This window comes from Lutjanus erythropterus, chromosome 9, assembly GCF_056507025.1.
Source record: "Lutjanus erythropterus isolate fLutEry1 chromosome 9, fLutEry1.hap2, whole genome shotgun sequence".
Taxonomy (NCBI): Eukaryota; Metazoa; Chordata; class Actinopteri; order Lutjaniformes; family Lutjanidae; genus Lutjanus; species Lutjanus erythropterus.
The window spans coordinates 39,429,066-39,450,769 of NC_139325.1; the positions used below are offsets into that span (position 1 = coordinate 39,429,066).

Below are 21,704 nucleotides of genomic sequence, written 5' to 3' on the forward strand. Positions count from 1 at the left end.
CTGAGATCAAAGATCAGTCTGTGTAGTGTGTCAGTTTGGGAGGAAAAAACGTTGTTCTACAGGGCGCTGGTAGTAGAATGAGGTCTAAACTCCAGCTAAGGTTTTAGGGAAGTAAAGTAGTAGTATTCTTTTACTAAAGCTAGTGTTTCACAATGTGATTGTAAGATGTAAAGGGTACAACTATGTCTGACTGTGATATATATATTTTCTGAAAGTGTTAAAACATTGAGAAAATCTCTCACAAAAAATGAGAGATCAACGTCCTTTTTAGCTTAACAAGCAGCTAGAATAGGAATAATTATTCTGCCCGTCCTAAATGTCTGAAAACTGCAAATGTGCCATTGTGGGACACAAATATGAAGGTTATGACTGTGGTTACTTTTGTCTTTTCAATAGGACTTTTGTGATCAGATATAGCGGTTGTGTCAAAATACATTAGTTTACGTGTGACACTGAAGTGCTAACTTTTAGCTTTGTCTGGATTTGTGTTTCTGTGTGATGGTCAAATCACTTTTTGAGATCTAAACACAATGTGAGCCAAGCAATCACATCACAACGTGAGCCAGATGATAAGATGCTAACAGTCACATTGGAAAGACAATCGTCCCCACGGTCTCTGAGCCTGATAGCCACAGTGTGAAATTTGGCTCAGCTGATAAAGCGCAGAATTTCCAAGCCAGAAATCCCAGGATGTAATCCCAAGTGAGTCGATTTAGCACTACCATTTCTCTCAGGCATGTTAGCTGGTCTGGTCCTCAAAGCGCTGAGCTTATCACGAATTACGTGCTTGTCTGAGTATTATTTACAGAAGCATATTACTCTATGCAGGGTGCTTCAATCCCCCCACAAATCTTTTAGGCTCATAGTAAACACACGTCTTGATGCAACTCAACAGCAACCAAACTAAGACTGAACTCAGAGATTGGCGGGGTTCCCAGCCATTAAAAATAATACAAGGATATACTCAGCTGGCTCTTGCCCTGGGCCCCTAACTGGAGCGTGTGTACATGGATTGTCAGGACAGCAAACAGGAAAGGAGGGAAGGAAGTGTGACTCTGGACGTTTCAGGGCTTCGTGTGTTTGTTTTGATTCTTCCTATCACTAAGCAGATGCCCCACTCCCGTTAAAAAACATGTTCAATTTCTTTTTTTTTGTTGTTACATGTTACAATCATGCAGCATATTTAGAGAGAACAGGAGCAAAAGGGAGTCAAGAATTAAAGCAATGTGAGTGTGGGGGGGGGAGCGGCGTTTCAAATCCCTGTTTGGCTGAGCTGCAGCAGATGATCTCCGGTTTTGTTCGACAAAAAAGTGACTGAAGGACGAGATGAAAAGGAAGCCTCCATTCACTTTCTCCATTTCCCAATATGGTGTCAGTGAATGCTAAAGGACTCTAAAGCTAAGCAGCTGCCCCTCACAGATTTGGTATGCAAGCAAATATTCACATACATCTTCCAACCCCTCCCGCCGAAGCCAGCCACCAGCATAGATAGGGAACATAAAAATCAAAGAACGCGCTGCGATCATGGTTCCTAACTCCCTTACACACATTATTTTGGTGTCATTTAGGATGCAAAAAAAAAAAAAGAACAAAGCATACTATACAGACTACAAAGTGCATTAACTCACCCCATCCAACCCCTGCCCGATGACACACACCTACTGTGATGCATCTTGGAACACCGAAAACCAAGACATAAGGGAGGCGGTAGAGCAGAGTGCGCAGAGGGGGCAGAGCTGTGCGTGGCGGGAAGGCAGAGAAGGCTGCGGTCTCACGGGCCGCCTGAACCTCCATCCCTCCCACCCCGCCCCACCCACATTCAAGCAAATGGAGTTTGAACTTATACAACTCTGCCCGACATGTTAAAGCCAGTGGTGCCTGGGGATGAAGAGGGAAGAGAGGGGAAGGGGGTGGACATATTGGGAACATGGGTGAGGAGGAGGAGGAGGGACGTTTTGCCGGGAGCCCCAGGGGGGTGAGGGTGCTTCTTGGATGGTGGAGGCTAGCCGGCTAGCTTGCTTGTCACCAAGGAGGACTTCCTCTGGGGCAAGTCCTGTGGCGTGGGAATGTGGTCGCCAGTCACCAGGTTCTTGTCGGGCCCCGCCACAGGAAGCGGCTTGTTCTTCATCTTGGCTTTGGCCATGTTGTAGTCGCCCGAGTCGAAGTACTTTTGCTGTGCGAGAAAAGATACACTTAGTGACTCAAAGCAAAGCAAAAATAGTGATAGGCATTATGATGTATGAAAGTGCATTTTGATGTAACACTGTTATTTTATGAATTTATTTTGGGAGGGGAGGGTGCTGGTCGCCACAGGGGTCGAGGGGGTTAAGCTTGACCTTTCATGGTCATAGTAGGGTAGCTACAATTTGACATTACATTTACTGTTTTAATGAACTTGCTCTTTCTCTAGAAATTACAACAATTGATTTAAAAAAGAAAACAAGCTGTGGTTTCACTGAGGGCAACATGGAGGTGACATATGAATGTCTCTAAACAATACTATCAAGTCCACATGTGCATTCAAAGAGATATCAGTCCCTGCAATCGTTCCTCCTGTCCATACTGGTCCTGTGGGGGACCTTTACTGATACAATTCCAAAATAAGAGGAGGACAAAATTCACAATCCTCTTTCTATGCAAAAATGTATTCCAAAATTCAGCACAAGGATGAACAATTAATCGAAATTTGACCCCAACTGCAATATGGCCTACAGCAATTTTCAGATCGCAGGAGGTGCAACATTTTTTAGAGGTGAAACATGTTTCATAATACCATTTAACATACCGTCATGCTACAGAGATCAGCTATGATCTCCCAGCTATGGTTGTCAAATATATCAAAGTGCTGATTTTTTTTTTTAACTACCACATGCTTTAAAACAATACAATACTAACATTTAATATAACCAAAAGTGCACAAGCTATTTAAAAATTATCTAAGTGCTTATTCAAGACCTGACTTTAGTCTTTATTGTCCTGCCTGAACTTTGGCTTTCCGCCCAGCAAAACCAGACAAAAATGTTCTATTTTTGTGTTGGACTTTTTTCTGTTTTTGCAAAAGAGGTTCTGAGTAAAGTTTTTGTATCAGTATTGTATCAATGTTCAAAATTCAGGGTATTCTACTTCAACTCTAGTCCTGGTCTACACATCATATTCTGCAGACGTGTTGCTACAGATCCCAGAAAAAAAAAAAAAAATCAAACATAATTACTTTTGTGGTAGAATTTTAATTTTCAAAAACAATGGTGTAAAAGCCATCATTCCCTTCCTTATTGCAAATCATGTCGCAATTGCAGCATTAGTCAAAATAAATACAATTACATATTTTATCAAAATTGTTCAAACCCTAGCCAGCCATAGCTAATATGAGTTTTCAGCAGTTTCAGCTAGGACTGATATGTGCCTCTCACACCAGGCTTGTTGGTCTGTGGTACCCACAAACCAAACACTTCCTATTCTGCCTCCCTCCAAAACAAACCATCAATCAGATAACCAACATATTTACTCAGAATTACAAAGTCAGTATCTTATTTCATATCTCTTCCGGAAACAGATTTTTCATCAATGGCTTTTTTGTACCTAGGGATGTTATAACACCCATTAAATTGCATCAAAAAACATAATTTTATACCCTTATTCAATTTGGATTAATTTCTCTTATGTTTACATATATTTTAATACATATTTAACATATTGTGTTGTAGGAGTGGAATGGTACATGCATTCATTGTTAAGTACAGGATATTCAGATCAGTATATGCCACATACTGATCTGAATATCCTGTACTGAGTTTGGCAACTGAAACTGTCAAAACTGTCTATTTACATCTGCTTCTTGCATGCGTGGAAGAGAAATTCGAGAGCGTCAGTGCATTTTGGCAGCGCACCAGTTGTTGTGTATCAGCGGCAGCATGCTAGTCAGCTTAGCCTGATTAGTCAAGCTAATGTAGTGTTGTTTCTCCTGGTAAGTTACAGTGAAAAAGGACAAAGATTAGTGACAAACTGTGTGCCGACATTGTTCAACTGAAGTCAGGTTTGTCTGTGGAAACATTTCAAACACGTCAGTTTACAACTGCTTCACCCAAACGTGTTGATTAACAGAAAGAGAGAAAAACAGAAGGAAGGAGAGTCCTTTTTCCCACAGCGCTCAGACAGACTCTCACTGCAGATTCAGACCAAAACAATAACAAATGCTATGAGAATGTTTATCTCTGTGGATATGTGACCAGGATTTAAGCCCATTCAGGGCTCCAAATCCTGTATGTTTTTCCTCAGTGTACCACAGTTGTCCCAAATTGAATTTCTGTTCTTATTAACTTTTCATCACAAATTTATTTCAGTAGGTTTGTTTCAGTAACTTGCATCACTTCGACTCACTGTGGTTGCCACTGAAGTTCTGCCAGTTGAAGTCACCCTAGGTGTTCAGCCACGATCACTTTTCATTATTCTTTTAGTCATTGGTTGAGTTACTGTTTCTAGTTTTCTTCTAACTGAACAATAAATGCATCATAACAAGCTGCTGTGCAAATGAAAATCTGTTTCAGATTGGGATACGGTGATGGAAATTTACATACACGTTACGAAAACATGTGTTATTTTTATTGTCCCCAAAAACTAATCTTTATTACTGACATACAGATGAGAAGAGCAAAGAAGCCAATAGGAAATAATGCATATGCTGTGCAACAGCTGTAACAAAGGATCGTGAAGTGTGGCTTTTCCCCTGCAGAGGAGAGGGCTCATGGTTTAGTCAAATCAAGTCATGATGTTTCAAAGTTCAAGTCTTCTTAGTACAAAATTCCTTGGAATTCATTTTTGCACAGAACTGGGGATGTGGATTTTGTCCCTTGATCTCCTAGAATCTCATTAGGAAGGAATCTTTTCACAGCCTGCATGAACAGCAGGAATTATCGCAGTGTGAGTATTGCAGAAAGGTGGACTTTTTAAACACTAAAAGATTAAAAGGTTCTGTTATTTAGCTTTTTAATGGAATGATCAAGTATTTCATTGTGCAGATTCTACCACATAAATATCTAAATAAATAAATAAATGAATAACGGGAAATCTCCACTCTCAGATCCTCTAACTTTTTGATATCATCAGTCTCTGATGATGCTCAGTCTGGGAGTTACCTTATGATTAAGCAATAAGCACTGCAACTTACTTTTGGACTTTCCTCTCAGCCTGTTTCAGCTACTCCTACTCCTAGTCAGTGATTTCCCAGAATGACTTTCAACAATCTCCAGAGGTGGAAGTTCTCTATAACATATACATTACGTGTAGGTGGAGAGAGCAACAGTTTTTCCAGACGAGCGGAAGGGGAGAGAGGGGAGAGAGAACGATGCCTTTGTGTGCTCGGCCCTGCTGTTCAAATTACAAATAAAAATAATCCGCCGAACGGGCTGTTGTATTTCATGTACCACCAATGTGTCTGTGTTGCATTCTGGCCTACTGAGGTTCAGTCGCTGGAGACATAATTTTTCCCCCTACCTCAATGGATTTGGCCCCAAAGGATTGTTGAATGGATGACAAAATGGCAGCTCTAGATAGAAGCTTTGGCTCTTTGGTTGTTAGGGACACATAACGTTTATCAGTCATGTTTTAGATGACAGAAACATTTTGTGCAGTAAAACTCTTGGGATGTAACTTGCCCTGACATAATGCACCATTTGTGACAAGGAAGTGTCACACAGCAGCAAGATAAATCTCTTAAAATATTTACCACACCCTGATAGTTGGCAGACCAAAAGAAGAAGATAATTATCTATTCTATTATTATTTTCATCATAGTATTTCCGAAAAATTGACTATTTTTATACTTACTAGCACAAGCACTTTTATTAAATTGTATTCACATTTGTAAATATTAATAGTTATTATATGGCCAGTATGTGTCATGTGATTTTCTGATCTTTATTTTGAAAAACAAAAAGTATCTGTATCTCATCAGATTTAAAAAGTATGGTATCACCCATCACTAGCACGTATGGACACAGGGGTTTGTTTTTTAAAACACCTCACCTCATTGTTCTCATCTCCGACCATGTTGCAGACAAATCGTGGTCACCTACCCCTTTCTGTAGTCTCTTCATCAGGAAGTCTGAGCCTCCGGGCTTCTGTCCCAGGCCGGGGTACTTGGCCTTCAGCTTGGCCTCCTCTGCTTTCACGGGGTTTGCGTTCTTCTCTTGGGAGTCCTGTGGAGACAAGTACAAGCCGACATAAACACTCCTCCTCTGCAGAAAACAGGGCCTCTTCAAAGGGTCAGCTGACACATCTTCAGGACAGTTTGAGCTCAGCTGGAACAGCTGCTTATGTGACAGGCACTCATTTCTGGTCATCCCACAATTTCAAAAATGCTGCTGCTACTACAAAAACTCTCAAATTCCTGCAGTTACATCTGCTGTGGTAAACATGGCCATTGCACTCTTCAAAAATACGAGAAGTGCATTTCAAAACCTCTGCTGTGAATAGTGCTAGACACTGACAATGACTAGTGGGAACTGAAGATACTTTATGATGAGTATGACTCACAGCATGAATGTTCTTCTATTACAGTCTCTCATATTACCATCATGGCAGAGACGAAACGACTCAAGAAGAAGACAAAGCTTGGTACAGAGATCTAAAAACATGTCTAAATGATTTTGAGGAGTTCACACTGATGACAACAGAAGCACTGTATGAGATTCATGTGTAGAAGGATTTTGTGGACAAGACCATCATGCACTCATCTGTTAAAGCTAAAACCAGTAGATAAAGGATGAACTCTGACCATCATAAGTGCTCTTAAGCAGATCTACTTATGTTAAATTATAACTGTAAAGCAATAAAGCATTGAGCATTAGATAACTTTAACCACAATTTATGCTAACATTTAAATTCTGAAACTTGCCTTAAAGCATGGTAAGATTTACATCTAAATCACAAGTTATTACATGCTGTTATTTTCAGTTTATGTGAACATTTTTCTGATTCTTGTCAGGGTCAGGCTTTGGCTGCCATACATAACAATGTTTACAGTAAATACCATGATTCCCTGTTTTCAATTAATGCAAATGTATTATGTAGTTGTGTGTTTTCTCAAAACAAATCCAGAGAATTGAGGTCAAGAAACAATACCTTGGCACTTTCTAGCTCTTACGACACTTGGAGGGAATTACAGAAGTTTAAGGTGGCAACTTGTGTAAACAATGCAAGTGTTTATGTTGTTGCTACTGACTTACACTAGTCAAACTGGTCAGGTACTTGCCATTCCAGTTCCTGTCAGGTCTAAATTGAGGCCAGTGGTCCGGGCCACAAGGGCACACCTTGTTTGTGTACACAGTGTGAATCTAGTGTTTTGACTGTAAAGCAGGACTTAGGTGGACAAACTCGCTCCCTGCATATAACCTATACCTGGTGCAGACCTACTTCCAGTACGCAGACAAGTTAGGGCACTCAGCCTGCAAAGCTTGCTGGGGCAGGGATAAAATGTGACTCAGGACACAGAACCCGATGAACAGATTCCCCCAGGAGGAGGGGGGACGTGTGGCACCAAGTGTGCTGATTCACTTGGGTCCATGACGAGAAATTTATGAGCTACTATATTCGGAGCCAATGCAGGGAAACTGCAGAATCCGACAACACATTCTTTGTGCACCTCTGCTCTAGATCAATTTTAAACTCTTATGTGCAGCAGAACTGGAAAAATTGCCTGAGGTAGCTTCAAAGTTTGACTAAACATTCCTTCTGTGACACCTGACCATATAGATATACTGTAACAGTGCCTCGCTGAAGCTGTATGACAGCTCAACGGGGGGGGGATTATTTAATAGAACTGTTTTTTCAAATAAAAAAAATAGATACCTAGGCTAATACATCACTTCATACACAAATCTTCATGATAGATTGCTGTCTTTACAAACATTGCAATATTGATGACAAATCAAAATAAAGTTATGTGGGTTGAAACAGTGCTATGATTTGGGGTCAGTGTATTTAAGAGGGCCCTAATGTGTCCGTTATTTCTATACACTTTTAGTAATTTGAGTGTGACTGACAATAACCACATTAGTAAAGCTGCATGTGTCAAAACACTTTTCACAATTATCTTTAACTGCAACTCAGTGTCAAGGTATGTGCACACATCCAAGCTTAGAGGGTAAATTTTTCAACCTAAATCCTATTTCCAAATGTTTTTGTGTCCAAACGACCAATGGGGACAATAATTTATTAAATTTGTCCAGTGCTGAGAGACTGCTGCAGCCGTCAGCTGTGAAGGCAGTTAAGAATTTATTTTGACCAAACCAAAGTTGGTTATTGTTGGAACAGATGAACCAGTACAGTTTTGATAGGTTTTATTTTGTGTCTGTCAAGTTTGAATGAAGTGTGTTTTTTACGATTATAGTACTATTTCTGTAAAAGGAGTCAGCTGGTTTTGGTGAGCTGTTTCCTTAACACAAAAGGTCCGTCTCTGTAGGGGTAATTTCCATAATGTTGTCTGGCACTTAGAATAATCAAAACCTGTTTGTGGTAAAACAACCACTTTTGGTTTATGTACTTTGACTGCTGCAATTGGCCGTTAGGATTAGGGCCTACATCCCAGCCTGTGCCCTGGCTAACGACTGCAGCGGTCTCACTCAATACTGCACCAGTTTCCACACTTGTTGTCCCAGTTAGTTGCATAAATCCCCAAAATTGGGAAAACAGGGTTGAAAAATACCCAAGTTAAGCTTTACAACCAACAGGTTTGTCAACGAAGTCGCACAACTTAAAACTTCTAAACAGCTGTGTAGTCAATCAGGTGCATGTAGCTGCTGGGCACTGTCTCAATATTCTTGATTTATCAATCGGAATTGAATTGCTTTTATTGTGGTTATTTTTTAATAAAACATTAATAATTTAGATATTTGAATTATGAAACCAAACGTTAAATCAGATTTCTGTAGGGATGGGTATCATTTTCAATACTAACACTGCTAATTGATTAAACACTTGTACTGATACAACTCACCATAATTTGCTGCAAAAAAGTCATAACATGAAAAGAAAAGATTTTTTTTTTATTTTTTGCAGAAGTGACAAGTTAAATTGTTTTCTGTGTCACTGCATTTAGCTGCCTTTCATTAAATTTGGTTAAGTGAGCCTATACTTTTGACTGTCTTGCCCCGTTACTTGTTTAAATAATATAACATAAATGCCAATAGCGGCATCGTTTGTCCAGTACTTCATCAATATTTTGCTACTGATCAGTCAGGAACAGGTACCAGTTTAGTACCAGTTCTTGATATCCATTCCCAGATTTCTCCCAAAATTTTTTCCAAAGTACTTGAGAACACCAGGAGAATAGCTGTAGTTAGCCTTTGAATCACTATGCATCCCAATATGATGGCAATCAAACATCACGACATTCTTTTTATATATATCATAGATATTTTGATTTATAATATCAAACATCAACAAACTTAAGCAGCAAAAACAAACTGTGGGCCTTCTCAGCTGAGAAAAACAAATCACTCTGGATGCATATTCTGACCCATACTGATGTCAGCAGATGTAAGATAAAGCATTGATCCAAGTGTTGAACTCCTTGCACATCACTGCCGTTGTTGTGGCACACCGTATGGAAATGCGGAAGCACTGTCACACTGCAGATGTTGTCACTGTATGGAAAAGACCATCAGGAATCTCTCAGGCAAACCATGTGCCAGTGAAGACGAAAAGTTCAGTTTCAATGTATGTTTTCACTGGCGAACGTGCAAAGAGTGATATCACCAAGTTATGTCTTTATCTGGAGACCATCGGGTCTCCAGTGCATGTTTTGAGACCCTCCAGGACAGACCAATGAGGCCCGAGCTGCTGTGGACTCACCAGCCAATGACACAAGGCAAGGGACAAAACAAAGTGACACACTAGCAAGGTGCTCTGTGCAGTGGGACAGCCGCGACAGGACACATTTTAGCATAGCGAATAGCTTATCGCAGCTCTACATGTCTTCCAGGAGTCCTCCCCTGCCTTGGTGCAGCGCTGAGCATATACACTTCACTTGTGCTAGCTGATGTTAGCCACTTCTAGCTAGCATGCTCCGTGGTTAGCCAACAACATCAAGACAGCAGTCAGAAACCCACCTGTTTTTCGTCCTCGTAGTCCACCTGAGTGTCCGAGTCCAGGTTTTCTGACGACATTGTGTGAGCGTGAGAGGCAACCGAGTGTCACGTTTGCCAGGCAATTCAAAGAGATTAATATACGAGGTACCGTTAAATGTACCTGTACTAATTCTAATCCTCCTTTTCTGGACACGACTGCTCCCCAACAAAAATGGCGTAACGAGATGTGACATCACCACCGAGGGGGCGGTATCCTACGTGTGATCGACATATACAGTAACCAATGGGTGAACAGTGCTGGTCCGCATAGAGCCAATGGGGTGTTACTGATAGTGACACTCTCTGTGATTGACAGTGCGTCGTCCAATGATATTACAAAATAGAGACTGGGGGCGATGCGGGGGCCGCACTGCATCAACACAAAGCACCTGAACATCACAAAAGATATATAGCAAATGCAACATGTTGGTTTTTAATTTAATATGCCCTGTGTTACTTTAATTAATGGATACACCAAAACTAGTTTAATACGGGACTCGGCAGCCATGTTTGTCATTTTTCCCTTAGAAGTACACTTAAGACAAGCTCCTTGCTCTGTGATTGGCTACTTGTTGGACGTGCTGTTAATAAAACGTCAGTCCAACAATTAGCGGGAACGGTTGGTGGTCGTGTTTAGAATGGAACCCCAGACCCGCGACAGATCTCGCGAGATTTATCATTGTACCGTTAAGCAGAAACTTTCCCTGACCGTAAACAAGCCTTTTTGTCCTTAAATTTACAGAGATTTTAACCACAGCGTAGTCACCTTATAAAACATAATTAGTGAACAGTGAAGAAACAACGTCTCAAAGAGACTTTCGCGAATCAAGAGTTACCTTCTAGACACGGCAGTGTTACTTTAACACCGATCGAACTTTAATACCTAGCTAGCTTGCGTCTAGATCTGAAAAACTGTGTTGCTGTTTGTCAAAATATTGTTTTATTGTTGCTATATAAGTACAAGCTTATTATTAAAGTTAGCTAGGTTAGTAACAATACAAAGAGACAGCGCTTTCCTAGTGGGGCAAAACTGTTTTAGCAGGTGGTTGCGTTCATCTAACAGGGTAACTAATTAGCTAACGTTGGCTAGCTAATATGTCACCTGCCAGTTAACGTTAGTTGTAGTTTACAGTAATGTAATTTACTGGTGCTAAACTAGCTAAAGCAGTCTTGTCAGCCACTTCACATAATTTCTCTCTGTTCGTTGCAGCTTTTATATGGTGATCTCTCACAATGGCATGTGTACAACAAGTGAGAACTTCACAGGTAAGTTTACTCCCGACTGTTTAGCTAATGTAGATTCAGTGTATTGTGATATGGCAAACACAGTTAGCTAGAGTAACTCACAGCTGCTGAGCTATAAGGCAAGTACAACCTTGTAATTTACAGTTTCAGTTAATCTATGCTGTTCCCCATTTTTCCATGTTAATGACAGTAATATTAGTTATTGTACCCTAGATTAAGTACATTTATTGTACATAAAGCGATAAGGTTACACACTCTTGTACAGTAGGTGGCGGTGTACGACTGTACACGCTGGTTTGCCATCCGCCATTACAGGCAGAGAAGAAGAAGTACTTTTAAAAAAAATAATAATAATTTATCTTCATTAATTCTCTTTTTATGGTACTTTACACATTTAACGTTACCTCACTAAGCTATATTAATTTCATTACTTAAATTAGTCATTATTCCACTAATGAAACTAGGGCTGCGCAATATATTGAATTATATGATACTGCAATATGAGGCTAGATATTATGATAGATTTAGGATATTGTTATATCATGATGTGGCATAAGTGTTGTCTATTCCTGTTTTTAAAGGCTGCATTACAGTAAAACGATTTTTCATGTTTTTATATTTTCTGAACTTACCAGATGGTTCTATATCAATATTGAGATACTTGGTCAAAAATATTGTGATATTTTATTTTGTCTATATTGCCCAGCAGTAATACAAAGAACTCATTTTATCACTGTAGCTGCTTCCACCCCGTGGAGTGCACAACACATTTTCAGTCACAACCTATACGATCAATAATTATTGATATCGACCAATATGAAACTTCACTATCGTGGTAGATTTTTCAGCTATATCACCCAGGCCTAAATTAAACTATTAATTGTGTCTGGATTTGACAGATTGTGTCAAAGCATTTAATTCCTAGACAAAACGCTCTGTTAACGGCACTAGTATTGGCTGAAAAAAATCTATAGTGCAAGTTCCTTATATTCATCACAAGATACAACTGAGAGTACTTGGCTTGTGGTGAAAGGAGGGCTTGTCTAGTGTGTTCCACAGGTAAATATCTTTTTCTGGTTGCGTCTTGGGGTAATATAGTTATCACCACCAGGACTGGCATATTTATTTTTTTTGCTAAATGCTAATTGTTACGAAGCCATGCAACCCAGGTTTTCTGAAAGGGTATATAGGTATATGAACATCAACAATGAACAGATAACCTAACATTCTCATTACTAATGTTTTCTTATATGTTTTATTTATATTATCACTAAAATTAGTATTTTACATGTTATGATTTATGTTGTGGGTTCACTCATTCAGATGCACCTGTTGGCAGAGCTGTAGTGTTTGAGTTAACTGTGATCAGTAAGCAGTACTCAGTCTGTGATGAACTTGTTTCACTCATGCAGGATACTCAGCTGTTGCCTAATCAGGTTCTGTCAGAGCAGCAGTCCATTGTTGTTATAAAGAAGCTCCTGGCCATCGCAGTGTCTGGAATCACATATCTCCGGGGCCTTTTCCCAGAGAAAGCCTACGGGAGCAAATATGTGGAAGGTTAGATTACACATTGAAAATTCTTTGACAGTGGTGTTCCAAGGTCTATTTACCAGTTGGAATTATTTACAAAGCAGATTCTTACCTCTTTTCTTTTCTTTTCTTCGCACAGATCAGAAAGTGATGATCCTTAGAGAGGAGCACAGCTGTCCTGGTGCAAGTCAGATTGTTCAATGGTATAAAACAACAACTAAACACTTGCTGGCCACAGTCATTGATCAGGGTCACTAGAAAAAACAGCATTTGATGTTGTTGTAATAATAATATGACAATATGTTAAGTGCTTTCAGAAAATACTTACACACACTGAGACTTTGTCAAAGACACATATAGTATGATATGATGACCAACCATCTATAAACATTATCTGTTCTTTTCAGTCAGCGAAAAACAATGAATGAATGATCAGAAATTTGTGATTCATAACTGTAAGCTTATCTCTGGAAACAAATATTTTACTGTGATGGTATGATTTGTAGAACCTTTTAAGAATGCTTGCTAGTACACCATCAAGTGACGCATGTCAAGTGATTTATTTCTAATACTATTTTTAATACCTTGATATTTAGGTTCATAAAGGGATCATTTTATTGTTGAAGTTTCAGCAATGCAAAAGGTTTTGTTAGTGCTTATTTAAGTTTTTTCTTAACCAATTTTGTATTTTTTTTTCTTTTTTTGTTCTTCTGTGTATTGTAGTCTACAGTGTAACCTGTATTATCATATGCAGTACACCCGCACCCAAATATCAAAACATTATCCCAATGACCTGGGGCTTACCCTGACCTCGTAAATCAACATAGTGTATGTGGGAAAATGTGTGAGAACATGTCACTGATATTTAGATGCGTCTTTTTTCAGGATGGAGGGCTGCTTTGAGGCCATTCAGAAGAAGTTTGTAAGTTATATCCAACCTTTTCCATCTGTTTCTGTAATACATCTGAATAAGTCATTATGAATTAGACATAACATACATTAACATTGCTAGCAAAGTAGCAAAGTATTCACAAGTTTTCCTGTGTTTCGTCATAACTGTTGTGGTTCATAGTTGTTTTTTTTCCCCACCAGCTGCGAACAGTCATTATGTCTGTGAGTATTTTGCTAATCTTTGCTTTTGTGTGTTTTTTGAATGATCGTGATAAACACATGGGGTTGAGGAGCCTGCTTGAGAAAAGTCACAGTTGCAAAGAGATAAGCAAGCAAATAGGAACTGTAGCTATACTCACTTTTTGAGCTGAAGTTATGCAACATCAAGTCTTTTATGAAGCCTGAAAGAAATATTTAATGGAGCTGATGTTTTGTCCATTTGACCCATTTTTAGATCTACACTGACCCAGAGAACCCTCAGGTAATGTGCAGGTTGCCATTGTTGATGTTTAACAATGCTAAGCTTCTATGCAGCTGTTTATATGATTACTGTGTATCTCATATATAACACCTGTCTTGTTTGTCCTTCAGAAAGTGACTGAGTTTTACCAGTTTAGGATCCAGTACTTTACCAGAGGAGCACAGATGGACTTTGAAAGGTGGATTTTTTTTAGTTCATAAGACATTGAATAATCCTAATATGAATGCAGGAAAATTACAAAAGGAAAATACAAATATGAATCATCTCTAAGATGGCTACTCGCATATCAGGAAGTAACTTGATTTTCTGTGTAATTGTGACTCACTTGTTTCAACGATGGACCTGGCAGACTTTAAAAGGTCAAATATTCAAATCAGCCACTGCAATGCTGTTCTACAACAGTGTTTAACAGGTGGAGTTCAGAGTAGTTTTAGTCTTAGTAAGGTGTGACTGTACTTTGTAATCCACCATGCCCAGTGGCTGTCTCCCCTCAGAACACACCAAAACCCTACCATACTGGCAAAGTGGCTGAAAGAGTCACACATAAGCAGGTTCAGTCTGATGGTTCATGTTCATTTCTCATTGTGCCTCTTTTCTTCACCAGCATTGACATCAACATGTCGATGTCGTGCGGCAACACCAAGAAGGCCAGCATCTTGTTGGTGAGGAAGCTCTACACTCTGATGCAGAACCTGGGTCCTCTGCCAGACAATATCTGCCTCAACATGAAGCTGGCTTATTATGATGATGGTAACAAACACACAAACCAACCATATGCATAATTCTCTATGAACGCAACTAAAATTACACTGAGAAAATATTTTGAAACTTTGCACGTTTTTTTTCCAATGACTCAGTGACCTATAATATCATTACCTGCACTGCTTCTTGAGCTCTCTTACATGTGCTGCAGCTTTGTGTAAACCTTATGTCACATTTCAAACATTTGTCGGATTCTCTGAACTGACTGGAATGTGTAATTAAAGGTTCAGTGTCTTGCTGTAAGGCGGTTCCTAAGAAGAGGTGGGGAAACCAGTTTCAAAGAGACAAAGTGCAGAAATACACACAGATAGAAAATTAAAAGTTTTAGGTAATTTGTAAGTTAAACGGGAAATAAATAGGTTTTTATTTTATGCCTCTGTGCCAGCAACGACTGAAACAGCTTGTATACATTACAGCTGTAAAACAAACACATTTAATGTCAACAATACAGTGCAACATCATAAACAAGAGAGAGTCATGTTATTGTGCTACATGAGCCTGACAGCACATCATCTGTCACTCCTGAATCTCCATCGCTAAGAACACAACGATAGGAAAAGGAAGCACGTACTAGCCAAGTTCAATTTCAAAATAAAAGTCTTGGAACAAAAACATCTGGACATGGAGGATTCACACCATAAAATTAAGTGTTTTGTTTCTTTCAAGAAGAAAACATTTGTAGGAGAAGAACTGAATGAACAGATTAGAGTTTTGTAGTCAAAGATCAAAGTTGAAGGTTCACTGTTACCTAAAGTCCATCCATCACCATCACCAAGTTCCACTAAATGGCTTTGCTGATACTCACAAAGCTCCACATTGCTGCATAGTTATCAGTCTTGTTTGTAGGATTTGAAGTAGAAACTCTGCTTGTACAGTGTTTCATGTGTCTGCACACAGAGTATTTTCAGGGCGTTTTTAAACTGTGGTTATAAATATTGAGACATATTTGATTATATTATATTGGCAAATCATTTGTAAAAAGTTTTTGGAAGAAATGTGCTAGAATGAGAAAGTGTGTGTGTACAGGACTGGTATTTGTCAACCTTTTTTCCTTCTTGTTCAGGTTTTGTTTGTCTCTGTCTCACTGTTTGTTTCGTTATCTGTCTATTTGACCATTTTCCAGTCACTCCTCAGGACTACCAGCCGCTGGGCTTCAAGGAGGCTGACAGCGACACTATTGTGTTTGAAAAGGTGCCGGTCAAACTCACCATGGGCGATGTGGTCACTCCCTTCCACACTCTGAAGCTGGACATGGTCACAGAGAGGCAGAGACTGGAGCAGGTGAATGAAAGGAGGGACAGAAATGAATAGAAATGCCAAACCTCACTTGAGGGAAGCCTTTTAAAAACCTTTTATATGTGCCCTAATACATCATGTTAGAGCTCGGTAAGCCAATATATTTACTGTCTTTTGTGGATAGTTTTTTATCTACAACAAGTTTTACTACAGTCAGCACATCTAGGAGCTGATTTCTTGATTGGCATGTTGCTAAATGTCTGCAGGTGGAGGAGAGTGTTCATGTGACGGAGAAGTGGGTTATGAAGATGGAGGAGGGTGTCCTGTCACAGGTCAGCACACAAACAGCTCAGACATAAAGCTTGTTTTCTCTCGGCAGAACAAAGCGATCTTTGTAATCAAATAATCGTGAAAAAAAACAATGACGCAAATGAGGTTGGGAATTAAAGATGTAATGCCTCTTAATTCTCAAATAAGCCAATATTATTTTGTGCATTTAGTTGCATTTATTATCAGTTTCACCACCATTTTTCTACCAGGTTATGCTCTACATTTACATCTTTAAGGTCATAGTCATGTTTTTAAAAAGAAAGTGTTTTGTAATACAGTGTAAAACTGTGTTGAACAGCTTTGTTATTGACAGGTGAATTGAAAAACACCTAATTATTGCTCATGCAAGTGAAGCTACAGGTCAGACGTGTGAGTCAGTGTGTGTGTTATCAGAGGCAGTTGGATTTTGTGGTCAGTATGTTGACTTTGTGTGACCAGTGTGTTCACATAACTTGTTTTAATCTTCAGAGTCATGTGATTGAAGATGGGGAGAAGCCTAACAACGAGAACACAGACTTGGACAACACTGGTAAACCCTCCTCCCATTTGTACTTTACTTTTCCAGCGTTTGGTTTAACCCTGTTCGTGTTCTATGATGTTTGCAGAATGCAGGAAATAACTGTGGTTGTCTGAGATGAAAAAGTTTTAAAGTTCCCGTTACTTAAACATTTTAAACGTCACTATAAGCTATATGTAGTAATCTTAGAGTGAACTGTATGAAGGGACGTAAAGGGTCATCCACACCAAGAGTGATAACTACAACAACGACTATGAATATTTTGTTTTAAAATTAGTTCTAACTCAAGTTGATAGCAGTGTCCACACCACAACTGTAATGACAATGACAGTGGGTAATGATATTGTTGGGATCACTTGGGATCAAATCATTCCGACCGACTTTATGGACGACAGAAAGACAGACAATGAAAATCCATAAAATATTGTAGTATTAAACTTTCTTATTAAAGGCTTATGTAACATAATATTAGGCTGCAAACTACACATAAAATGAAGTTCATATACTTATTAGACTTCAAAGTCTAATAAGTATAAATAAAATTTGTCTTCAGTGGACGACAACAATAGCAAACACATATCCTTCTGGTTTTCTTTTTGTTTCTTGGTGCCGCTTCCAGCAGTAATCTGCTGACACAGCTGGATCACCCAGTGTGTGCTTCACACCACTGTTTACAAAATGTTATTGTTCATTAGTATGGATGCTCGCATTGTTATCATTATAGTTATAATTATCGTCCTTGGTATGGACGGCCCTCTAAAGGGAATCATAAGGTCCTTAAAGCCTTCGTAAACCCAAATGCACTATAGTCGTCTAACAGCAAAGGAAAGCAGGTAAAATATTCTAAATAATCTAAAAATTCAAACCCGATACAGGAAAGTGTACAAATACTTAGATGATAATATTTCAAATTAGGATTAAATGTGATTTCTAACACTTTTTACATGCTTACTGTTATGTACGTACGATCATAAATTACATGGTTAGACAGCATTTACTGATGAACTGGTGAACTGGAGCCATCACCTTTGCTCTCTTCACAGCCACAAAACTCAAAAAAAAAAATTTCCCCCGCAAGACATGGGAACTGTTGGTACACTGCTGCCTCAATCCACAGCAAGTAACCTTAGTTCTGACACAAAAAAACATGGTTAAACACCGAAGTCACACCGAAGTCAAACAGTAAAACAAACTGACTAACAAACAAAAACTCCTGCAACTCTCGTGTCCTGCGTGGTAAAAAACACTGTTTCTGTGGTTGTAAAGAGAGCAGAGAGACAGCGGCTTCAGCTCCCTATTGTAAAATGCTGTCTGATGACAAAATAAAGTAGCGAGCATGTTCTAAATGAAGCATACACCATACCAATATTGATTTTTTTAGGTGGCTGCTTTGTTTAAGTGGTAAACTGATGCCCACATCTATAGCAGTGCACACCAGGACATTACTTAGTTTCTGTGTTGGATCAAATGTGAGCTGACACACCCACACGCTCTTGAAAAATGGTCTAAACAGCAAAATGAGCTTTTTAAACCAGGTTTTCTGATAGTTATGAACATTCATTTTCATTCAGATCTTTGTGGATGCTTAATGAGCAACTAAACTTTGACATCATATTTGGATTTTTACTATTTCAAGCCAAGTTTTCAGAGGCTTTGAAAAGAATGTTAACTGAAAGCCTCACTTGGGGTTTGCTACTTAAAATGATATCCAGCTACATGGGTCTTCCTTATGATTTAAAAAAATTTAACCTTGAATATAATTTTGAAGTGTTATAACATGGCAGTTCTCTTTTTTTGTGAACTCAAGAGATCCAGATGAGCTGTCATGAGAAGACTGAGAGCTGCGAGGAAGTCACAGAGGTAGGTGTGACATTAGCCCCTTTCACACAGCCTTTTTTAGGCGGTAAAGTGCAGTTTTTCCACCTTGCAGTTCTGTATAAAACAAATTACTCAGTGGAACAAAAACGTATACCTTACTTTGTCCTAACAAACACAGAATGGAATGGAATTGTTGTTCTGCTGTTAAGCCGGCAGCGAAGGTGGTAACAGAGCTGAATCAAAGTTGGTATAAAATGGGGGAGCCGGCAGGGCAGCACACTGATGCTGTTGTGTTAAATGTCATGTCTCTTCTGCTTACAAAATGCCGGCATGCCATCTAATATTGCACACTGTGGCCGCATTATGCCAATGTTGGTTGATTCGGTGCCACAAGCAAAGCCGGTGCAATGACAAGCTATCTTTACGGCAGTATTGCAGGATCTCTGATGAGCACATGAAACACATAAAATAATTTTTAAGCTTCTGCTGCAGAAGGCAGCATTTTACATTAAAATACACTAATCCTTTCAGCTCAATTCATCATTGTTCTCCTGTCAGGTGGAAATTGGTGGTGAGGAATCAGAACCTAAATGAAAGATAAAAGCTTCTTGGGCAAAAAGACAAATGTATAAAAAAAGAGGGAAAAGGGAATAATGCTTTTGTTAAGCCAATTTATGTCTGCAGTTTTGTGTCTAGACATACTAAGCATTCATCACTTCTTTTCAGGAGCACTTTAAAAAAAAGTGTTTAAATACAAATTGATTGCATTTGAGGTTTTCATGGCTATTGACAAACTATTGATGCACAGTCAAATATCTGTCATCACAAGGCATCGCTGGTTGCGTTCGATTCAGAATAAATAAAAAAAAAAACTGTTAAGGGTTTCTCATCGGTGTGACAAAGCAGAGGACGGTTTCTGTGTAAACACGAAGCAAAAGGCCACTTTGAGTGCACTTAATGGCCGGTGGCGTTACAGACCATCTGTCCCCTGTCAGATGGACACCCTCGTGAAGAAGACCTCCGACATGGAGATGGGATTGAAGAGGACCAGGAGTGGACGCATCATCAAGTCTACCACGGTCAGTCAGCCATTCAAAACAGCCACCAATTGTCTCTTCACACTGTTACAGCTAGATGACCTGAGACCTTTATTCTCTATGATTGGCTCTTTGTTAGCCAATCAGTAGGATTTTATTTGTGTATGTAAATGTAGCCACTGTGGTCAAAGTTAGAGTAAATAAGTGAATATCATACATTACATATCATAATTTACATCAAAATGTTCACTTGTTTGGAGAATGTGTCATTTGTTGTTTAAAAAGTTTAAGAAAGAAATGATTTCTTTAAAATGAAAATGTTGAAGAGAAATCATCAAAGAAATAAGAAAAAAGAGAAGCTCAGCACAGGAGATTCTTATGACTGCTTTTGGGGTGTGTGTGTGTGAGAACAGGAGAAAACCCTGACTGTGAATGACAAGCTGACAGCGATGAAGCACAAAGCGGTGAGGAACCCATCCTTAAAGTCTGATTGCATCATAATAAAATCTAAATCATTTATTATATCTATAAGGCTATAAAGACAGCTCTTCATGTAGAGTATTTGCAGTTTGGCCCATAGATCTCTTCCCTCAACATGCAGCGGTTGTATTTGTTGGAGAAAAATCATCATTTTTTATTTGTGCTGATAAAACAGCTGTACTTTTACATAAACAGCTTTTCTACAGAAGGTTTCGGATGATTTTTGAAATGGAAAATGCGTAGGAAAGGCTGTTTGTTTCACAGATGAGTCAGCACTGATCTGTTTGGTTTCTCAGAGTGGGATGTTTTCTGTCAGTAGATGCACACAATTCTGTGGTTGTCAACCGCGTATTTCTCCTGCTGCTTTCAGGTTTCTCAGTATGACATCCCCAACAGCCAGGAAATACCGTCCACCTCCACGCCTAAGGAGAAGCGCAAGTTCAGCGAACCCAAAGAGCGCTTCTGACCTCACACCCCACTGCTAACACAGCTGCACCGCTGTATTGATTTCCATTGGTGTTTTTAAAACCTCAGTTTTCATTACAAGTTATGTTACTGTTTTTTTTTAAAGGGAATTTCACTCCTTTTAGCATTAATACGCTGATATAGTTGTTTGTTTGCTCTTCTTCTATCTAAATCTAAAATGTGGGCAGTTTGTATATTTGAAGTTATAATACTGGTATTATTATTGGTATTATACTATACTAGCTATTTAACTGTGTCAAGTGACTTTGAATGATTGTTTGTTTTATTGTTGCTGTTCTGAGTTACGTGTTTACAAAGCATGGTATTTGAATAAAATACAAAAAGTGCATCAATGCCATGTGGTGTCACAGTTTATGACACTTTATAACGTGTTTTATCAGAGTATTTTAAAGGCATAATATGTAACACATATATATATATATATATAATCCCTGTCAATTATTACTTTTCACCCACTAGAAGTGTGTGGTGGTGTCTTTGTCTGCAGAGACCTTGCCCTGTATTTTTTTTTTTTTATGTTCCCATTGTGTTGCTGTGCTCGGGAGGCTCGGGACTGACCCCTCAACATCCTGTCATCTCTCTGCTGTGTTTACGGACAGCTTGGACCATTAAGGAGAAACACGTCACATCTCTCAGACCAGGATAGATGAGTTAAAAGTTAAAAGCGAAGGATTATCTAATTGTTTTTTTAAAAAAACTTAATTGAGCAGCTAAATGTGTGTAAACCTGGACATATCACAATATATACAATCAAAATACACAATATC

At 39.0% G+C, this 21,704-nt stretch overlaps 2 protein-coding genes across 2 annotated transcripts; one reads left to right on the top strand and one right to left on the bottom strand.

Moving 5' to 3' along the window:
• Positions 1 to 1,327: 1,327 nt before the first annotated feature.
• ensab (endosulfine alpha b) lies at positions 1,328 to 10,321 on the bottom strand. Its single transcript, XM_084727573.1, has 3 exons — positions 10,107 to 10,321; positions 6,072 to 6,194; positions 1,328 to 2,173 (listed from the first exon to the last, which is right to left on the bottom strand). Exons 1-3 carry the CDS (start codon positions 10,161 to 10,163, stop codon positions 2,003 to 2,005), a joined length of 351 nt encoding a protein of 116 aa, XP_084583699.1. The 5' UTR covers positions 10,164 to 10,321; the 3' UTR covers positions 1,328 to 2,002.
• A 1,021-nt stretch (positions 10,322 to 11,342) lies between these two features.
• hormad1 (HORMA domain containing 1) lies at positions 11,343 to 21,131 on the top strand. Its single transcript, XM_084727574.1, has 15 exons — positions 11,343 to 11,390; positions 12,782 to 12,926; positions 13,039 to 13,102; positions 13,785 to 13,821; positions 13,992 to 14,012; positions 14,245 to 14,271; positions 14,382 to 14,449; positions 14,876 to 15,021; positions 16,157 to 16,314; positions 16,536 to 16,601; positions 17,068 to 17,128; positions 18,924 to 18,976; positions 19,930 to 20,013; positions 20,385 to 20,435; positions 20,822 to 21,131. Exons 1-15 carry the CDS (start codon positions 11,358 to 11,360, stop codon positions 20,915 to 20,917), a joined length of 1,110 nt encoding a protein of 369 aa, XP_084583700.1. The 5' UTR covers positions 11,343 to 11,357; the 3' UTR covers positions 20,918 to 21,131.
• The last annotated feature ends 573 nt before the right edge of the window (positions 21,132 to 21,704 follow it).

Bases quoted from the DNA above. Each gene is read 5' to 3' on its own strand.
- ensab (XM_084727573.1), bottom strand. From the start codon at position 10,163: ATGTCGTCAGAAAACCTGGACTCGGACACTCAGGTGGACTACGAGGAC. The intron at 6,195-10,106 runs GTGGGTTTCTGA...TTGTCTCCACAG, and splicing joins ACTACGAGGACGAAAAACAG to GACTCCCAAGAGAAGAACGC. The intron at 2,174-6,071 runs GTAGGTGACCAC...TTTCTCGCACAG, and splicing joins TGAAGAGACTACAGAAAGGG to CAAAAGTACTTCGACTCGGG.
- hormad1 (XM_084727574.1), top strand. From the start codon at position 11,358: ATGGCATGTGTACAACAAGTGAGAACTTCACAG. The intron at 12,927-13,038 runs GTTAGATTACAC...TTCTTCGCACAG, and splicing joins CGGGAGCAAATATGTGGAAG to ATCAGAAAGTGATGATCCTT. The intron at 13,822-13,991 runs GTAAGTTATATC...TTTCCCCACCAG, and splicing joins AGGCCATTCAGAAGAAGTTT to CTGCGAACAGTCATTATGTC.